We start from the raw sequence: 16,719 nt of genomic DNA, 5'->3' as shown, positions 1-16,719 counted from the left end.
TATCTGTCTTTGTGTACTGAAGGATCTTGATAACCGCTGAACTGATATCCTTCTCCTTTACAGTGTAGCTTCTCATAGGTCCTGGGAAGGTTCATAACAAAACATAACATAATAACATAATAAAAAAATACACATATCCTCCCCCCCTCCAAAAAAAAGATTTTACTTTATCTTTTTAATTTATAATAAACTAGCGACTTCACCTCTAAGGGCACTTGAGATGGATGGGGAAATTGACCCTCCCCCCAATTTGAATTTTAGTTTTAAAAAGATGAATTTGGAAAATAAAATGTTTTTTTTTAAGAGTGGTGCGTGGTACCCTTACACAAAATAGTTGTAAACCTTCCCAGGACCTATGAGAAGCTACACTGTAAATGAGAACTATAACGGTTCAGTGGTTAGCAAGATCCTTCGGTACACCTAGACATACACAAATCCTTACTTTTTATATAAATAAGAAATGATTATCTAAATTCTTTAATTTAAAAAAACAAATTTGTCCACCGGTTATCATGATTTTGTATATCCGTATCATAAACAGGGAGGGAGGGGACATTGGACTGTAAATTAAACTGGTGCCCAAAGTTTTAGATACATACTCCTTTATTTATGTGCTCAAAAAACTTTTATTAGACGAAGCCCAATCTTTCCTACTTTCGATTCCTATGACGTCATAAAAATGAGGGAGATGAGAGGAGAAGTGGTAAAGAAAACCCTTAAAAAGAGGTGGATAATCTCTCATTTTTATGACGTCACAGGAATCAAAAGTAGGACAGATTGGGCTTTGTCCTTTTTATTATATTCTAATTGGTTGGTTAGCAGTAATGAAACACATATTTCAACCAAAAGGGATCATTTTGTTTATTATTATAAGGGATGTACATCAATTTTTCTTATACTAGCAGCCACGCCCCTAGAGGCCTCTCCCCCAAAATAGTTAAAAACCTTCCTGGGACCTATGAGTAGCGGCCCTGTTAAGGAGAACCCGATCGGTTCAGCAAGATCCTTTGGTACAGACAGACAAACAAACAAACAGACATCCTCTTTATGATAAGGTTTATCTAATTCCTTTAAATAAAAGTAAAATAATTTTATTTCAATAGGACTATTCAATCATCAAATATCGGGACTTTGGTACCCAAAATTATATAACAAGGTTAGTAAAAAACTTTGGGTACTCTTGTTAAATTTTCATTGGTTGATTCTTTTAAGTATCTGATATTAGTGTCTAAACTAACCAACCAATAATTTACATCTACAGAAGATATTATTTTTGTCTATCATCAATGGGTACGTACATCAATTTACTGTCCAAAGTTTTAAATCCCGGACTTTGGACTCTAAATTATACTGGTACCCAAAATTATATAACAACAAAAAACTTTGAGTACTCTTAAATTATTAATGGTTATCCAAATTTTTCACCCAATAATTTTCATCTACACAAGGGGTAATTTTGTCTTTCATCAATGGGTACGAACATCAATTTAACGGCCATTGTCTTATCCCTTTAGATCCATTAGTAAATCTTTATCATATACACACATACATAGACACACACACACACGCACACTCACACACACACACACAAACACACACACACACAAACAATCTTTATCAAATATGTTTATTGGATAAACAAAATTAAAAACAAGGATGACAACATCCATAAGTAGCAAAGCACAAAAATCTTTTTTTTGACGGGTGGTGATGTAAAAAATCAGGATAGGGAGGGGGGGATACCGGGTATGTCCACTCCTAAACTAGGATTATCCCTTTCTTTTTTTTACAAGTTTAAATACAATTCTTTTAACTTTTTTATAGGAAACTTTTATATATTTCTTTAAAATCCAGTATTTAGAGTAAGTCCTGTATGAGACTAGGTGTAAAGATATCAGTTATAAAACTTTGGGTACCAGGTGTAGTTTACGGTGAAATGTTTACTAATGGTTATAAAACTTTGGGTACCAATTGTAATATACAGTCCAATGTTTACAAATTGTTATAATACTTTGGGTACCCAATGTAATTTAAAGTTCAATGTTTACTAATGGTTATAAAACTTTGGGTACCAAATATAACTTACAGTCCAATGGTTACTAATGGTTATAAAAGTTTGGGTACCAATTAGTCCTGTTAATATAATTAGCCTTATTCATTACAGGTTTATTAATTGAGAGAAAATTGTCTGTAATATGATGCATTTCAGTATGGCTGAGAACCGATTCTAATCTAGCGGATATTTAATGGTTGCGAAGCCATTTTTAACGTTAACTTTTCTTGCAAAAAAAAAACCACTTAAAATAAAGATAGGAGTCTGAAAATTTTTGTGTAGATTCCTTAAACAAATTAGAATCGCCGCTCTTTTATGTTTCGTGCTCGATTTTTAACTTTAAAACCCTTTAATTATGCGATGTTTGTCCGTAGGTTATTTACGTTTAAATTTCGTATCAATTAAATTTCAACAAAATTAACGTTAACTTTTTTTGCAAAAAAAAACAATTAAAATAAAGATAGGAGTCTGAAAATTTTTGTGTAGATTCCTCAAACAAATGAAAATCGCCGCTATGTTATGCTTTGTGCTCGATTTTTAACTTTAAAATCCTTTAATTATGCGATGTTTGTCCGTAGGTACTAAATGACACTAAAAATATCTCCTCAAATCACAATCCCCCTTTGAATGGCCCTTACTTGGTAGTTTTTCATCGTAAATCAATGAAATTTTAAACATAGTTAGTTTAAGTAGTTTCTAGTACACACAAAAATTTTTATTAATATCGAAGCAATATGAAAAAAGTTATCGCTTTCGTAAAAAAGGCACTAAAAACGATAAGAAAACAGCATTATAAACTCTCTCAAAACTGGTTTTTATCTGTACCTATTAAATTAGCTTAAAACTAGTATTAAATTTGACGATTTTAACGTTAAAACAACGTTGAAAACAGCAAAAAAGGCCGTTATTCTATAGCCATTACATTACTTTAAAAGTATAGTCAAAAATATGTTAAAAATCACGTTTTTTTATTCACCTATTGGTCTGTATTAATTCTCTATCTAGGGACTTACATCTATTGGGAGTAAAATCAAGAAAAAGTTAAAATATTTGTTTAGTTTAAAAATTCACACATAGATGTCTCCAAGTTTTAAGGAAACTTAGACTTGCCAAATTACAATATGACCATACAGGCATTAAAAACACATAACAAACATATATAAACAAAGGCCAAACTATTTTATCCTATACTTTTATCATTTTAATCATCTTTTATATGTGATCAGAGCCTCCTGCTACTTCTATTTAGTGCTTAAGAAGGTATTAACCACTCCTAACCAACCCTTTCCCCTCTGTGAAAAAGAATTGGGGTTAAAGATGAATATTAGTCTAGAGGAAATTCGCGCGAGGAATGACCTCAATAGACTTGACCCCCCCCCCCCCCCCCTGTATGTGTCGGTTTTGACACCCGGTATATGTATAAACGGACACTCCTACATATTGATATATAGGGGGGTGTCCATTTTGACATGTACCGGGGGTCAAAAATGACGCATACGGGGGGTATCCATTTTGATACACACCGGGTGTCAAAATGGATGCATACCCCCGGGGGGGGGGGGGTTAATTTTCATGATACCGGGTATGTCCACTCCTAAACTAGGATTATCCCTATAACTTTGTTGTTTTACTCAAGTACATTGCTAGTAGCAAAAAACTACTCTATGATTCAATATGTCTGTCAGTTTTTTCAGTCCGTAATTCTGCAAGGAAAATGTGATTTTCTCGGCTGCTATATTTAAGATGAACTGTTAATTTGATTTGTGAATAATCCCTTACAAAAGAGCATCGCGTACTACCCATCGGTCCGTCGGTCATACTATTTATATTGAAAGATTTCTTGATTTCATTTTATTTATATAATAACCATTCTTTCGACTTTTTTAGCTTCTCCATTATTGGCGTGCAAAGCACTTTGTCACGGGAGGGGGGGCATTTTAAACATTTTAAAAAAATTATTCACCCTTATTCCCCCCGAAACAACTGAAGAAAAAGAAAAGAAAGATATAGCTTTTAATTTTATGTGGATTTAATATTTCTCTTCCCCCCTAAAATTTTTTTGGGGGAATTGACTCATTTTTGAAAAACTTTAAAAATCAGTGCGCCATAGAATTTTAGTAATATTTCTTTATTATCTCAATAACAAAGCAAAAAAATCGTCGACCTTATTCCAAATATTCGTCTATCTATCTATTTCGCCGTCCAAAACTCCGGGCTTAGAAACAGCTGATTTACTTCTGTCTATCTACCTATCCCTTCTAATTCCCCCAATATGGATTGTGTATGAAAACTAGAAAAACAAAATGTCCCCATTTTTCACTTTGAGAAAATTACGCTAATTTACACTTCAAAAATAAGTAAAAATGAAAAATGATTAAAATTTACTATCAAATTCTAAATATTCTCCATTTTACTCCACTTTCAACTGAAACCTTCCGGGAAAAAAATAGTTTTTTTTTATAGAAATACTAGGGTCATATAGTTTTTTTTTTAGGGGAGCCCCGTAAGGTTTATGTCTGGTAGGAATAAGTGTCAGTAAGATTGATTAATTTCTATATGCAAACTCGTATTTTGGGCTAATTTTTGTCATAAAATTTTATATTTTATTACTGAAAATATGCGAGGAGAAAATATGTCTAATTATTGTCCCATTCCCAATTCAATAACAGACTCTCTCTCCTTCCTTCTATCTCTTTCTCTCTCCTCCTGTTAAATCCGCATTCAACAAAAATATCTTTTTCAGACTTTTTATGATAAAATTAACAGTGAAAATAAGATAAAAGTGATTATAGACAATAATTATAACATTCATTTTTGAGTTTTAATTCTTTTTTTTGTTATATAAATATAGTTCTAAAGATGTATTTAGTAAATGTAAATTTATTTTGTATTTTACAGAATTGCGACGCGAAGTAAAATTATGAGTAATGATGGAATTTAATTTTAGTACTTTTTCTTCAAGTACAAAAGCATTTATCTTACTCTAATTATAAAAGTTCTAAATCTGTAGGGCGATCAATGAAATCATTTTAATATCGAAACCTCTGAATAATAGGAATTTTTTCATTAATTTTCTGGTTTAAACTTGATAGGAATTTTATTATGAAATAGTTTGACATGTTAATATTAGAATCTGGTTTGGTTACTTTTTAAAAGCGAAGCTTTCATGTAATTGGTGTCTGTCTGAACTTTCGTGCGTGTCGGATAGAGCTATATATGCGCGTCGTTAATTCTAGTTATGTTAGAATTGTGCTATCGTTTTTTAAACATTATGATTCCTGTAACAATTTGGTACGATTTGGAAATCGTAGCAACTCTTTTATCTTTACTAGGTTCAGTTAGAACATGTTGGATTTTAAAATTTCTTTGACAATAGTTTTTAGGTGTATGAAAAAAATATCTTATTAATCTAGCTGATTTTCATTGCAATTCCTAGGACAACTAACACAGTATTAGAAGGAAACTATCAAATCCTAAACTTTTTTTACTTAGATAAATGATTATCCTCTAATTAAATTCTGACACTCTTCAAGGGTGAATGTTCGTTTATTCGTCCTACTGTCTGATTTTAGAACTTCGCTTTTATGGATGTTGTCAACTTGTCATTCTTGTTAATTTTACTAGTACATTTGTCGCATATATGGCCGGGCTGTAGCTTTCTGGTTTTGGCAGGAAGGGAGAAGACATTAGACTAAAAATGTTACTGTAGCTTTACTTTAAATCTAAAAATTAATTTGACACTAAAATAATACAGCAGGGGTGTGTATTATAACCTTTCCCTCACTTTTCTCTATTTCTAGTTAATTATATTGTAGAAATATGAAATACTTTCTTATTTTGAATTAAATTGTTTATATGGAGAATATTATATAACCCTGTATAGGAGAGGAATCCAAGTACCTACAGGGATAAACAGACAAAACATTCTAGCGATGAAATACCTGAATTAAAAGTTCTTAAAGTCCTTCACAACAGGATTAGCCCAGGGCGCTCAGGCTCCTTTTGCTTAAGTCGGTCGGTATTCAGTGAAAGCTTAAAAGTTTTCTTAGTGGCTTTACAATTTAAGAAGCAACTCTATCCTTAGTGATTAACAAGTTCATGTATTAACTTAATTAATAGAAGAAATATTACGTTTTAAAATGTTTTTTTTTTCAGGAAGAATGTTAAAATAAATATGGATTGAATATTGAAGTTTTAATCCTTATCAGCTCAGGTGTCAACAAATTAAAAGGTAAACAAATAGTTTTAAGAGCAAAGCTATTCTATAGTTTGTAATGTTACATGTGGTCTTTGGGTGTAGTAAAACCCTATGAAAGTTCATCAATAAGGGCAAGATCTCTAGACTCTACGAGTAGGTTATATCATATGTTTCAAGATCAAAATACCAATATTTTTTCTAATTTTGATACCTAGTTGTTTATTCAAGTCCTTATCTTGGAATTTTATAGAAAACAAATAATAGGTTATTTAAAACGAACTTCACTTTTACAATTTACTTTGTCTGCCGTAATCCCCAAGTTTTTACAGACTCAACAACAATCATATGTATCATTATAGATTAAATGTAGCAAAGCTTCTTAAGTACCTATGGAAACACCCTTGTTTTATTGCTTTTTATTTTGTGAAATAGTTACCTAAGCTATAGAAAGACTATATATACTATCTATAAATTGGACCATTAGTTACACGGTTTAGGAACAACCCGATCATATCGTTTACAGATTGTACACATTTTGGTACAATAAGACTACTTTTTTATTCACTTTGTTGTAGAATAATTCTGCTTTTAGCTATATCTCAGGATTAAGCTTTTGCATGAGAAAATTACATTTTCCAAAATTTTGAGTAAAATCTTGATCCGCTATGATGAATGTGTTTGGTTGACTATCTAGAGTGATACATCTATTGTTTATGCAATTGAATTACTCAGTTTTGTACTGCCACGCTTTAAAAGAATAAATCTACAAACTTTGCTTTTGATTTACAATGTATTGTTTTATGTTTAATTATTGATATTATTGAAATGTGTTATCTTTTACTTAATATAGAGCTCTTGTCTATTTCGTCATTGTTAAAAATTATCTTTAATGATTTTTCATTTTCTTTAAGTATGTTATGAACTGCTGATTTTTAGTCTTTTCTTTAAGATTCAATAGTTAGTTTATTATTATGAATTTAAACTAGTCAGTTCTTTTCACTGAGACGACAAAGACTTATACTCCCCGAACTGAACCTAAAATATTTTAAATGATAAGATATCGTTCGATCATTTAATAAATTTCGATTTAGATACCTATTTATTTATGCTAAATTTTGTTTGATTAAATAACTCATTTAATATACAAGGCTAAGTTGGTCAAAAGTCAAATTTACTACTTATACATAAAGCTTGTTTAAAAGACGGAGACATTTTCTTTGCACTACTAATGTTATATTTAATTACAATGGGACCCATTCATTTAATATTCCTTGAAAATATGCTAAATAAACAAACTAAAAATAGAATTTTCTAATGTTTCTTTGACTAAATTTATGTATAAAGGATAAGTTATGGCTTAGATGAGGGTAAGTCTGTTCCCTAGCAGTAAAATCCCGAAAGTGTCGAATTCTTAGGTAGGTGCTATAGATTTCATCAAGTATATATCTTTCTATTATCTAACTTTCCATATTATATTTAGTATATTTTTGCCTGGTTGGTTTCCAAATCCTTCAAACTGGAGAAGATACCAGAATATCTGCGGGACACCGTAGACTGGTTTATGGGGTAAGTTGATAATTTTATTCTTATTGTGGTGATGATCATAGTTTTCTAGTGTATGGGGATGAAATACACTATTCTTAGGTATATTTTTAGCGAATTAATTCAGCGTCCGGATATTATTTCTCAAAATAAACGTAACGGGAAGTTTGTCGCAGTTTAATCTCACAAATATCTGGACCAAAAAGGTTCTCCTTTACAGGAAAGTTTCTTGTAGGTCTAGGAAAGGATTTAACTATTTTGTGGGAGAGTACCTCCATCCTCCCAAGAGAAATCGCTACTGGAAAAGTTTTATTATACTTTTCTTTTTATTAAAACTAGAATTTTTCTTTGAGTGCTCCTAGAAGCCTAGCTGCTAGTGATAAGTAATTCAATGCAAAATATCAGACACGCATCAAACCTTAGTAGGTCGCGCCATATGGCACTAGTCAAACATAATAAACATTGTCTGCAAGACCGTTGTCTGAAGGATCTAAAATGCATGGGAGTGAATCGTATGTATGTAGACCTGATCTCGGAAGTTAGGATTTAGATGCACAACATCGTATCTTTTTTTGGCCATGGCATTCTCTGCTTTGGCGCATAATAACATCTTAAGTTTTGATGCAGTTTTCGATAGAGATTTAAATCTAACACATTTTAGGCAATGATAGCATTAAGAATGAACAATAACATATGATATCTTACCTACCTACTTAATTTATTATCATTAGGGTCCGGATGGCAATCCGTCAAATTGGACCGAATTCGGATTCCGGATTCTTACAAGTATCCGTCAAAAAATGGCGGATTCCGGATTCTAGCAATATTTTTATAGGCCTTTTTTAAATCTAAAAATTTTAAGTGCTACATTAGTACATATGTCCTAAAAATTAATGTTCTTGGTGTTCTCTATAATTCACTTCCAAGAATCGAACCAGATTTTAAAAGATATTATATATTATGATAATAATATTTGCCTTCAAAAAGGGGGAGTTGAAAGAAAAAACTTAAGACGCTAATTTTAGCCTACCAATTAAGAATCCGAATCCGCTATTAAAAAAACGGATTCGGATTCCAAAATTGGGCGGATCCCGGATCCGGATTGCCAACCCTAATTATCTTAATTGTAAACTGTATTATTTAAGAAAAACCCGAGGGGCGAGAAAAGATCGAGACAACGGCTGTGATGAAACCAAATTATATCTACAGGTTTGTGCAGTTTTTTTCTTGTAAAAATTGTCCTATCAAATTCAAATCTTAAAAGAATATTCTTAAAGCAATAGAATTTTTATTTTTCCATTTCTTTATTGGATGTTTTGAGGTTTGCATTCATGTATGTTTTTATTCTTGTTTTTATCTTAGTTTTTTACAAGGTACTTTCAGGGCGACCACTGCATACTATATATACTATTTATACTATATAGGATGAATTTGGATACTATATCATACTATATGACCAAAATTTACTATATATACTATATATTATTACCTTTACTTGACCAAAATTTACTATATATACTATATAATATTACATTTATATAACAAAACGAATATTGTCATTTTTGTGACAACGCCTCTTAAGGAGCATTTTGTCTTATTTTGACAGTAGGTCTTCTCCTATTTCTAGCCCCTGCGGGGGGCTCAAAAGATACTGTGATACGACAGAAATGTATAAAGCTCTAGGTACAGTAAAAAAGAGATGAAGAAAATCCTTTAAAATATATTTTTGTTTGTGATTATGATTTAAATATCAGTTATTTTTCATAGAATTAACTTAAGGGTGAGGGGGAAGTTTTACCACTTTCGCTTACTCCGTGATTATTAGGCTAGGTATCATTGTGAGACTATAGGTTATTTGGGATAAAAGTTTACTTTTGGGTAGTAGTTCACTTATATTTATTAATTTTTTTTGGATAAGTTTCCAGGTTCAGGTGCTGCAGGCTGAAAGGTGGTTTCTGGACAGGTAAAAAAATTGTAAAATTTAGAGATCAACTTATTAATATGAATATGAATATGCATCTTTCAGGATGTTATTAACATATCTGAAGAAAAAAATTATAATTGGCCTCCAAGTTCTGGTCCTGCAGGCCACCAGGTCCACTCTGGACTGGTAAAAATTCAAATTTTTTGTTTGAAGAGTTAGAGGTCAACCTATAAAACAGAATATGCATCTTTTTGGATGTTATTTACACATCTAAAAAAAAATTGAAAATTAGCCCCCAGGTCCAGGTCCACTCTGGACAGGTAAAAATCAAATTTCTTATTTTAAGAGTTAGAGGTCATCTTATAAAACAGAAAATGTATTTTTTGGATCTTATTAACATATCTGTAGAAAATATATAAATTTGCCTCCAAGTTCAGGTCCTGCAGGCGTTTAGGTCCACTCTTAACAGGTAAACAATCAAATTTCTTATATGAAGAGTTAGAGGTCTATTTATTTAACAGAATATGCATTTATTTGGATAATATTAACATATCGGGATCCAAGTTCAGGTTCATTCAGAACAGGTAAAAGACTCAAATTTCTTATTTGAAGATTTCAAGTTCAGGCCTCCAGGTTTTCTCTGAACAGAGTCTACATGGAAGCCTGCAGCACCTGGACCTGGAGTTCAATTGTATTTTTTCTTTGGATATGTAAATAACATCTAAAAAGATGCTCATGGTGTTTTATAAACTAACCTCTAACTACATAAATAAGAAATTTTGATTTTTACCTGTCCACCTGGAGGCGTGCAGCATCAAAACCTGGAGGTCGGTTGTCATTTTTTCTTTAAACATATAAATAGCATCTATAAAGATGCTACCTATATTGTTTAATAAACCTCTAACTCCTTAAATTTAAAAGGGGGGGGGGGGCGAAAGTGACACTTTTTGAAACCAAAACTAAAAGTCAAAGGAACTCAACTAAAAAAAGTGTTACAGGTCTGACATTTTGCATGGCAGTTGCTTTACAGGGGTACAATATGGAACTGTGAAGAAACGGCGGCGCAACCGCCGAAAACCGCCGAGAAAAGGCAACAAAAATTACGGCGGGAAACGGCAGTTTTCGGCGGTTGCGCCGCCGTTTCTTCACAGTTCCATATTGTACCCCTATAAAGCAACTGCCATGCAAAATCTCAGACCTGTAATCCTTTTTTTAGTTCAGTTCCTTTGTTGACTCTTAGTTTTGGTTTCAAAAAGTGTCACTTTCGCCCCCCCCCCCCCTTTAAAAAAGTCCAATTTTAGTTTTTCCTTCAAATATATAAAGAACATCCAAATATATGCTCATTTTGTTTAACAAATATACCATTAACTGTTCAATTGAGGGAAGTTTGATTTTTACCTGTCCAGAGTCTGCAGGACCAGAACTTAGAAGTCGATTTAAATTTTTTCTTCAGTTATATTATGTTAAGTGGTACCGACAACAACCACAGTCCAGCCCGAAGTAGGCTCAGCCACACCTGGGCCGCCAAGAGAAATCACTTAGTTCCGAAATTTAATTATGTTTACCAGTAATAATGAAAACCTATAGTTATTATTATCAATTTATCTATAATACAAAGTAGCTTGATGTCTGTCTGTCTGTCTGTCCGTCTGTCCGTCTGTCTGTCCGTCTGAAGCTTAAGATCTCAGTAACCGCTAAACCGATTGGGCTCTACTCTTCAGGGATTATACCTACTGGTCCTGTGATGGTTTTAGGCTATTTTCCGTGGAGATGGGACACCCCCAACCCCCCCAAAAAGTAAAAAAACCACCCCCCAAAAAATTTTTTTTTTACATTTTTTGTAAAATCTCAGTAACTGCTGAACAAATTGAGCTCTACTCTTTTGGGAATATACCTATTGGTCCTCTGGTGGTTTTAGGCTATTTTCTAGGAGGGTGGAACACCCCAACCCCCCCAAAAATAAAAAAATCCCCATTTCCAAATTTTTAATTTTCTTTTATTTTTGTAAACAAAAACCAGTAATTGGGTTGGGGGAACCCCACTGCACCATGGGGCGAAGCCCCCATGAACCCCCCCCTCCAAAAAAAAAAAATTCCACCCAAAAAAAATTTTGGGCTTTTTGTAACTTTTAAAAATTGACATCTTTAAAAAGTTGTCGCAATTATAGGTATTAAATAAAATTTACAGAGGAGAGTTTTCAATTTTTGTGTATACGGTGAACAACCTGGGTTTAATTTTTACGAATTGAAATTTTTGTGCATACGGCGCACAACATGGGTTTAATTTTACCAAAGAGTAATTCTGCAAAGAATAACTTTTTTGAAAATATAACTATAAAATTATTCTGGAGGGTTGACTTTCCATTACCTCATGGGGCGAAGCCCCTAGAGGCTAGGGGCGAAGCCACTAGTAATATATATATTATCATGTAATTCTAATATAATAATTAAATTGTCTATGTGATTTACTCATAACAGGATTGAAGAGTTATTGAATAAAAGTTCTATTATTATTATTATCATTAATCCAAAAAGATACATATTCTTTTTTATAAGTTGACCTCTAACTCTTCAAATAAGAAATTTGAATTTTTTACCTGTCCAGAGTGGACATGGAGGCCTACAGGACCAGAACTTGGAGGCCAATTTAAATTTTTTCTTCAGATATGTTAAAAGCATTCAAAAAGATGCATATTCTGTTTTATTAGTTGGCCTCTAACTCTTCAAATAAAAAAAATCTCTAACCTGTCCAGAGTGGACCTGGAGGCCTGCAAGACCAGAACTTGGAGGCCTATTTTAATTTTTTCTTTATTTATGTTAATAACATCAAAAAAGATGCATATTTTGTTTTACAAGTTAATCTCTAATTTTTTACTTGTCAAGAAACCACCTTCGAGATAGCCTGCAGCACCTGAACCTGAGACCTAACCAAAAAATTATTAAATATATGTGAAATACTAACCAAAAGTAAACTTTTATCCTAACTAACCTATAGTCTCACATTAATACCTAGCCTAATAATCACAGAGTAAGCCCCTTATAAGTGAAATTGCTTTGATAACAGCTATGCTTTGAGTTATTATTGATGATGTATATACTATGTATATAATAATTCTAAGTCTGATACTATATCATACTATACGAGTTTTAAAAAATATACTATATATACTATATGGATTTTAAAAATATACTATAAAAATACTATATTTTTTTTGTTTTGGAGTGGTCGCCCTGTACTTTTCAAATAGTCGAAAAAGATTTTATTTTGTTGTTAAAAGAAGATTTAATTTAGAAATGCTATGGGCATAAAGTATAAACATAATCATAAAGATGGTTGGTATTGCAGAAAAAAAGTTCTAGAGTAGATTTGCCCCCTTAAAAATGAATAGACTTCACTTGATAATTAGTATTATCTAATTTTTAAAGATTGTACACTTTTTTTCAGCGTTTCGGAGCCGTTTAATTTTGATGCGGCTCCGCGGAGCCGTATCTGGAAATACGGCTCCGGCTCCTACCTTAAAATTAATATATTAATTTTTGTTCATTATTGAATTTGATAAAATAAAATAAATAATATAAAATATTTTGCTTTTATTTGATTAAAGCTATATAAAAGTAGAAGGATGTGTGTCTATTTGTTAAGTAACAATAGTTTTTCAGTTTATTATATGGAAATAGACCGTTGCCAAATTATAATATTACTTAAAAAAATGTTTTAGCTAATCTGGAGCCGGAGCCGTTTTTAACGAAAAATACGGCTCCGTCTCCGACTGCACCAAAAATGTTGCTGCTCCGGCTCCGAAACGCTGCTTTTTTTTCTACAATCTTAATAACAATTACGTAATTTCCTAATTTTTTAAAATATAAAGCGTAACCATTCAATGACTAACAAAAGTCTTTATGTAAAATTTTAAAGGATGGAAAATGGGGAGGCAATTATTGTATAGATCTCGTAATGTAATTTTCAAGGACATATATTTTAAACTCACATTTTTTGACTCAGTAAATGCCTACCTATCTATAGGTAAAAAACATGGAAAATATAAAAAATATCAAAAATGTTAGTTTTGTTGTTAAGTATTAAGATTATATATTTTTTTAAGATTGGCTTTCTAATACCTGTTTTTTTGGAGCTTTTTCAAGTTTTTTAGGTATCTGTCGAGTTTTCTGGATAACTGGATTACGAGATATGTATAATAATTCCCTTCCTATCCCAACCATTTATTTATATCAATTAAATTGTTTAACAATGATGAAAATTCCTATACACACAGAATAAAAAGATATTAAGGGGGGAGGGGGCAGATGTGCCACTTTTTGAAACCAAAAGTAAAACGCGCATGACCTTAGCCCATAAAAGAGTTACGGCTCTAAAATTTGTCACATCAGTTGCATTCGTGGAGAACAGTATGGAACTGTGAAGAAACGGCGGCGGAACCGCCGTTCCCGCCGTTTACCGTCGATTTTATTTGCCTGTTCTCGCCATAATAGACAATTTTCAAACATCTGAGATAAACTTTTTTTTGTGAAAAAAATTTCCCTTATATTTTCACTCGACACTTATAAGATTTTACAATTGCAATTTTTTTTAATATTGACATGTTTGAAATATTTCGGCGTAAAACGGCGGTTTTCGGTGGAGGCGGCTGTTCCTTATCTGTATCTTATGATTGCTGCAGTGCTCAACTTATCCCATAATAAACTAACATATCTATCTATTATAGGAGCCATGTTTGGAGAGAAAAATCCCGGAAACGGAACTGAACTACATCACAGAGATTCCGGAGGGATTAGAATCTCGAGAATGGCTAGCTTTGCACAGTAAGTACTTTTTAAACGCAACTTTGCTTCCCTAAAGGGGACTAAGCACGAACAAGAGCAAGTAGTAAAGTGGTGCACCTTCCAGCAGTGATATTAAGCAGTTTTTTTGTGTGAATATATTACCTAGGTTTATTTTGAATATTGTTAGAAGAACAAAAAATATAAAGTTTTGTCACAGGGTGAAGTAAAAATATGAAAATAAGAAACAATTTCTGACTATTTTTGATAAAAGGGTGCCTAATATGTAATTATAGAAACTGTGATTATTGTCTTGAAATAAAATATTCATTAAAATCGAGCCTCTTAATATCTGTGTCTTTGTAAGTCGTTCATACCTTAATTACGCCAATTCACTACGCCCCCCCCCCCCCTTGTTGTATTCTATTAATAACAAGACAGTTAACAGATTTTAATATTTTAAAACCTAGAAATTAAACGCTGTTAAATTAGTCATTGATTATTCAGAAAGGATCAGTTTAAAAATAGTTTCAAAATAATAATAAACTAATTTGACAAATATAATTCTATCCATAAGGAGAATAATAGCTGAAGGTTAACATTAAATTAATTTGAAATAAATACATTATAGTTATTAATTCTAGATAGTTAAAGCATAGACTCATCGTCTAGATTATAAATCTATAATACAAAGTAGAATGACGTCTGTCTGTCCGTCCGTCCATCTGAAGCTTAAGATCTCAGTAACCACTGAACCGATCGAAATCTACTCTTTAGGGTATATACATATAATATTGGTCCTGTGAAGATTTTAAGCTATTTTCTTGGGGGGTGGGACAACCCCACCCCCCAAAAAATGAAACCCCCCCCCCCCCAAAAAAAAAAGAATTTTATAATTTTTCTTTTAAAATCTAAAATAAGAAATTGAAATATTAAATTCGACTCTCTCATCCTCAAGTGCCCCTAGAGGCCTCTAGGGGGCGTAGCCGCTAGTATACAATAATGTAGGGAGGGGACATAGGATTATAAATTATGGTGGTTCCCAAAGCTTTATTAGCCCCTTTTATTATTTTTTGTATCAAAAACTTTGAGTACTCTAAATTCTTTTTGATTTATTGGTTGCAAATGATTATTGTCCAAACTTTCATTACAATAATTTTGATCTAAAGAACGAGTATAGTTATTTCTCACATTCGTATTATAAACAGCTTTCCGCGGATATAGAATGTACAATTTAATGGTTTTAATCTTATGATTGTACATTTTTATATTCGTAGAAAGCTGGATATAATACGATGATAGATATTTTTCATATGGATGAGAACCGGTTCCTTTCCTATCCACCGGATTCGAATGAATACGAGAATAGTTATTTCTTTCATCGTATTATAAACGGCTTTCCGCGGATATAGAATGTACAATTTTAAGATTAAAACTATTTTTTTTAGTCCCGAGATGCCGAAGGCACGGGCTAATAAAACTAGTTTTAATCTTATGATTATACATTTCTATATTCGTAGAAAACTGGATATAACACGATGCTAGACAATAGACATAGTTTTTTCGTATGGATAAGAACCGATTCCTTTCCTATCCACCGGATTCGAATGAATACGAGAAATTTAGTTATCATCATTGGGGTTACATCTCTCAATTCATCGTCCATAGTCTTATCCCATAAGATCTCTAATACATTACTCTGATGTGTTGACGTAGCGTATTATCATTCGGACATGGACTACTTATAGAGTAGCTGCACTAATAAGAATCGACACCAACATCATAATGTCCTTGGCGATTCTTCAAAACTCTTTTTATAAAAAAATAAAGAATAAAATTTTCTTGTATTTTAAGTGAGAATTTAATTTTCAATTGAATTCTTTAGAATGGCCTCAATAATTTCAAAAAATTATTTAGTTTTAATGAAAACAATTCTTTCGCTGAAATGCTTCCGTTCCATATTTTCTAAGCGTGTCTTCTCTTTTTGTAAGGTCTGGCCGTACGTCACTCCTTTTGCAAAGGAAATTAATTATGTAACCATTCATTCTATTCTACGCCCCTAGAGGCCTCCTTAGAAGGGGAGACTTGAAGTTGATAACAAAATTTATTATTTATATTTTAAAAGAGGGGGGTATTAATTTTTTTCTAGGGGCGATTTCTCTTGGGAGGGTGGTAGTACCCTCCCCCAAAATAGTTATAAACCTTCCCGGGGCCTATGAGAAGC

The 16,719-nt window shown here is 32.3% G+C and overlaps 1 protein-coding gene across 32 annotated transcripts in view; it reads left to right on the top strand.

Moving 5' to 3' along the window:
• Positions 1-6,197: 6,197 nt before the first annotated feature.
• Positions 6,198-16,719, top strand: part of Mob2 (MOB kinase activator 2) — a 40,476-nt gene continuing 29,954 nt past the window's right edge. For all 32 annotated transcript variants that reach the window (XM_080159884.1, XM_080159883.1, XM_080159882.1 and 29 more), the window contains exons 1-4: positions 6,198-6,284; positions 7,732-7,817; positions 8,939-9,002; positions 14,441-14,537. In XM_080159884.1, the coding sequence (XP_080016010.1) occupies positions 7,813-7,817; positions 8,939-9,002; positions 14,441-14,537 (166 nt within the window). In that variant the 5' untranslated portion in view covers positions 6,198-6,284; positions 7,732-7,812. The remainder of the gene's footprint in view (positions 6,285-7,731; positions 7,818-8,938; positions 9,003-14,440; positions 14,538-16,719) is intronic.

Source organism: Acartia tonsa, chromosome 5 (assembly GCF_053477335.1).
Source record: "Acartia tonsa isolate MP-2025a chromosome 5, ASM5347733v1, whole genome shotgun sequence".
In the NCBI taxonomy this organism is placed as follows: Eukaryota; Metazoa; Arthropoda; class Copepoda; order Calanoida; family Acartiidae; genus Acartia; species Acartia tonsa.
This window is presented reverse-complemented; position numbering and strand designations above follow the sequence as displayed.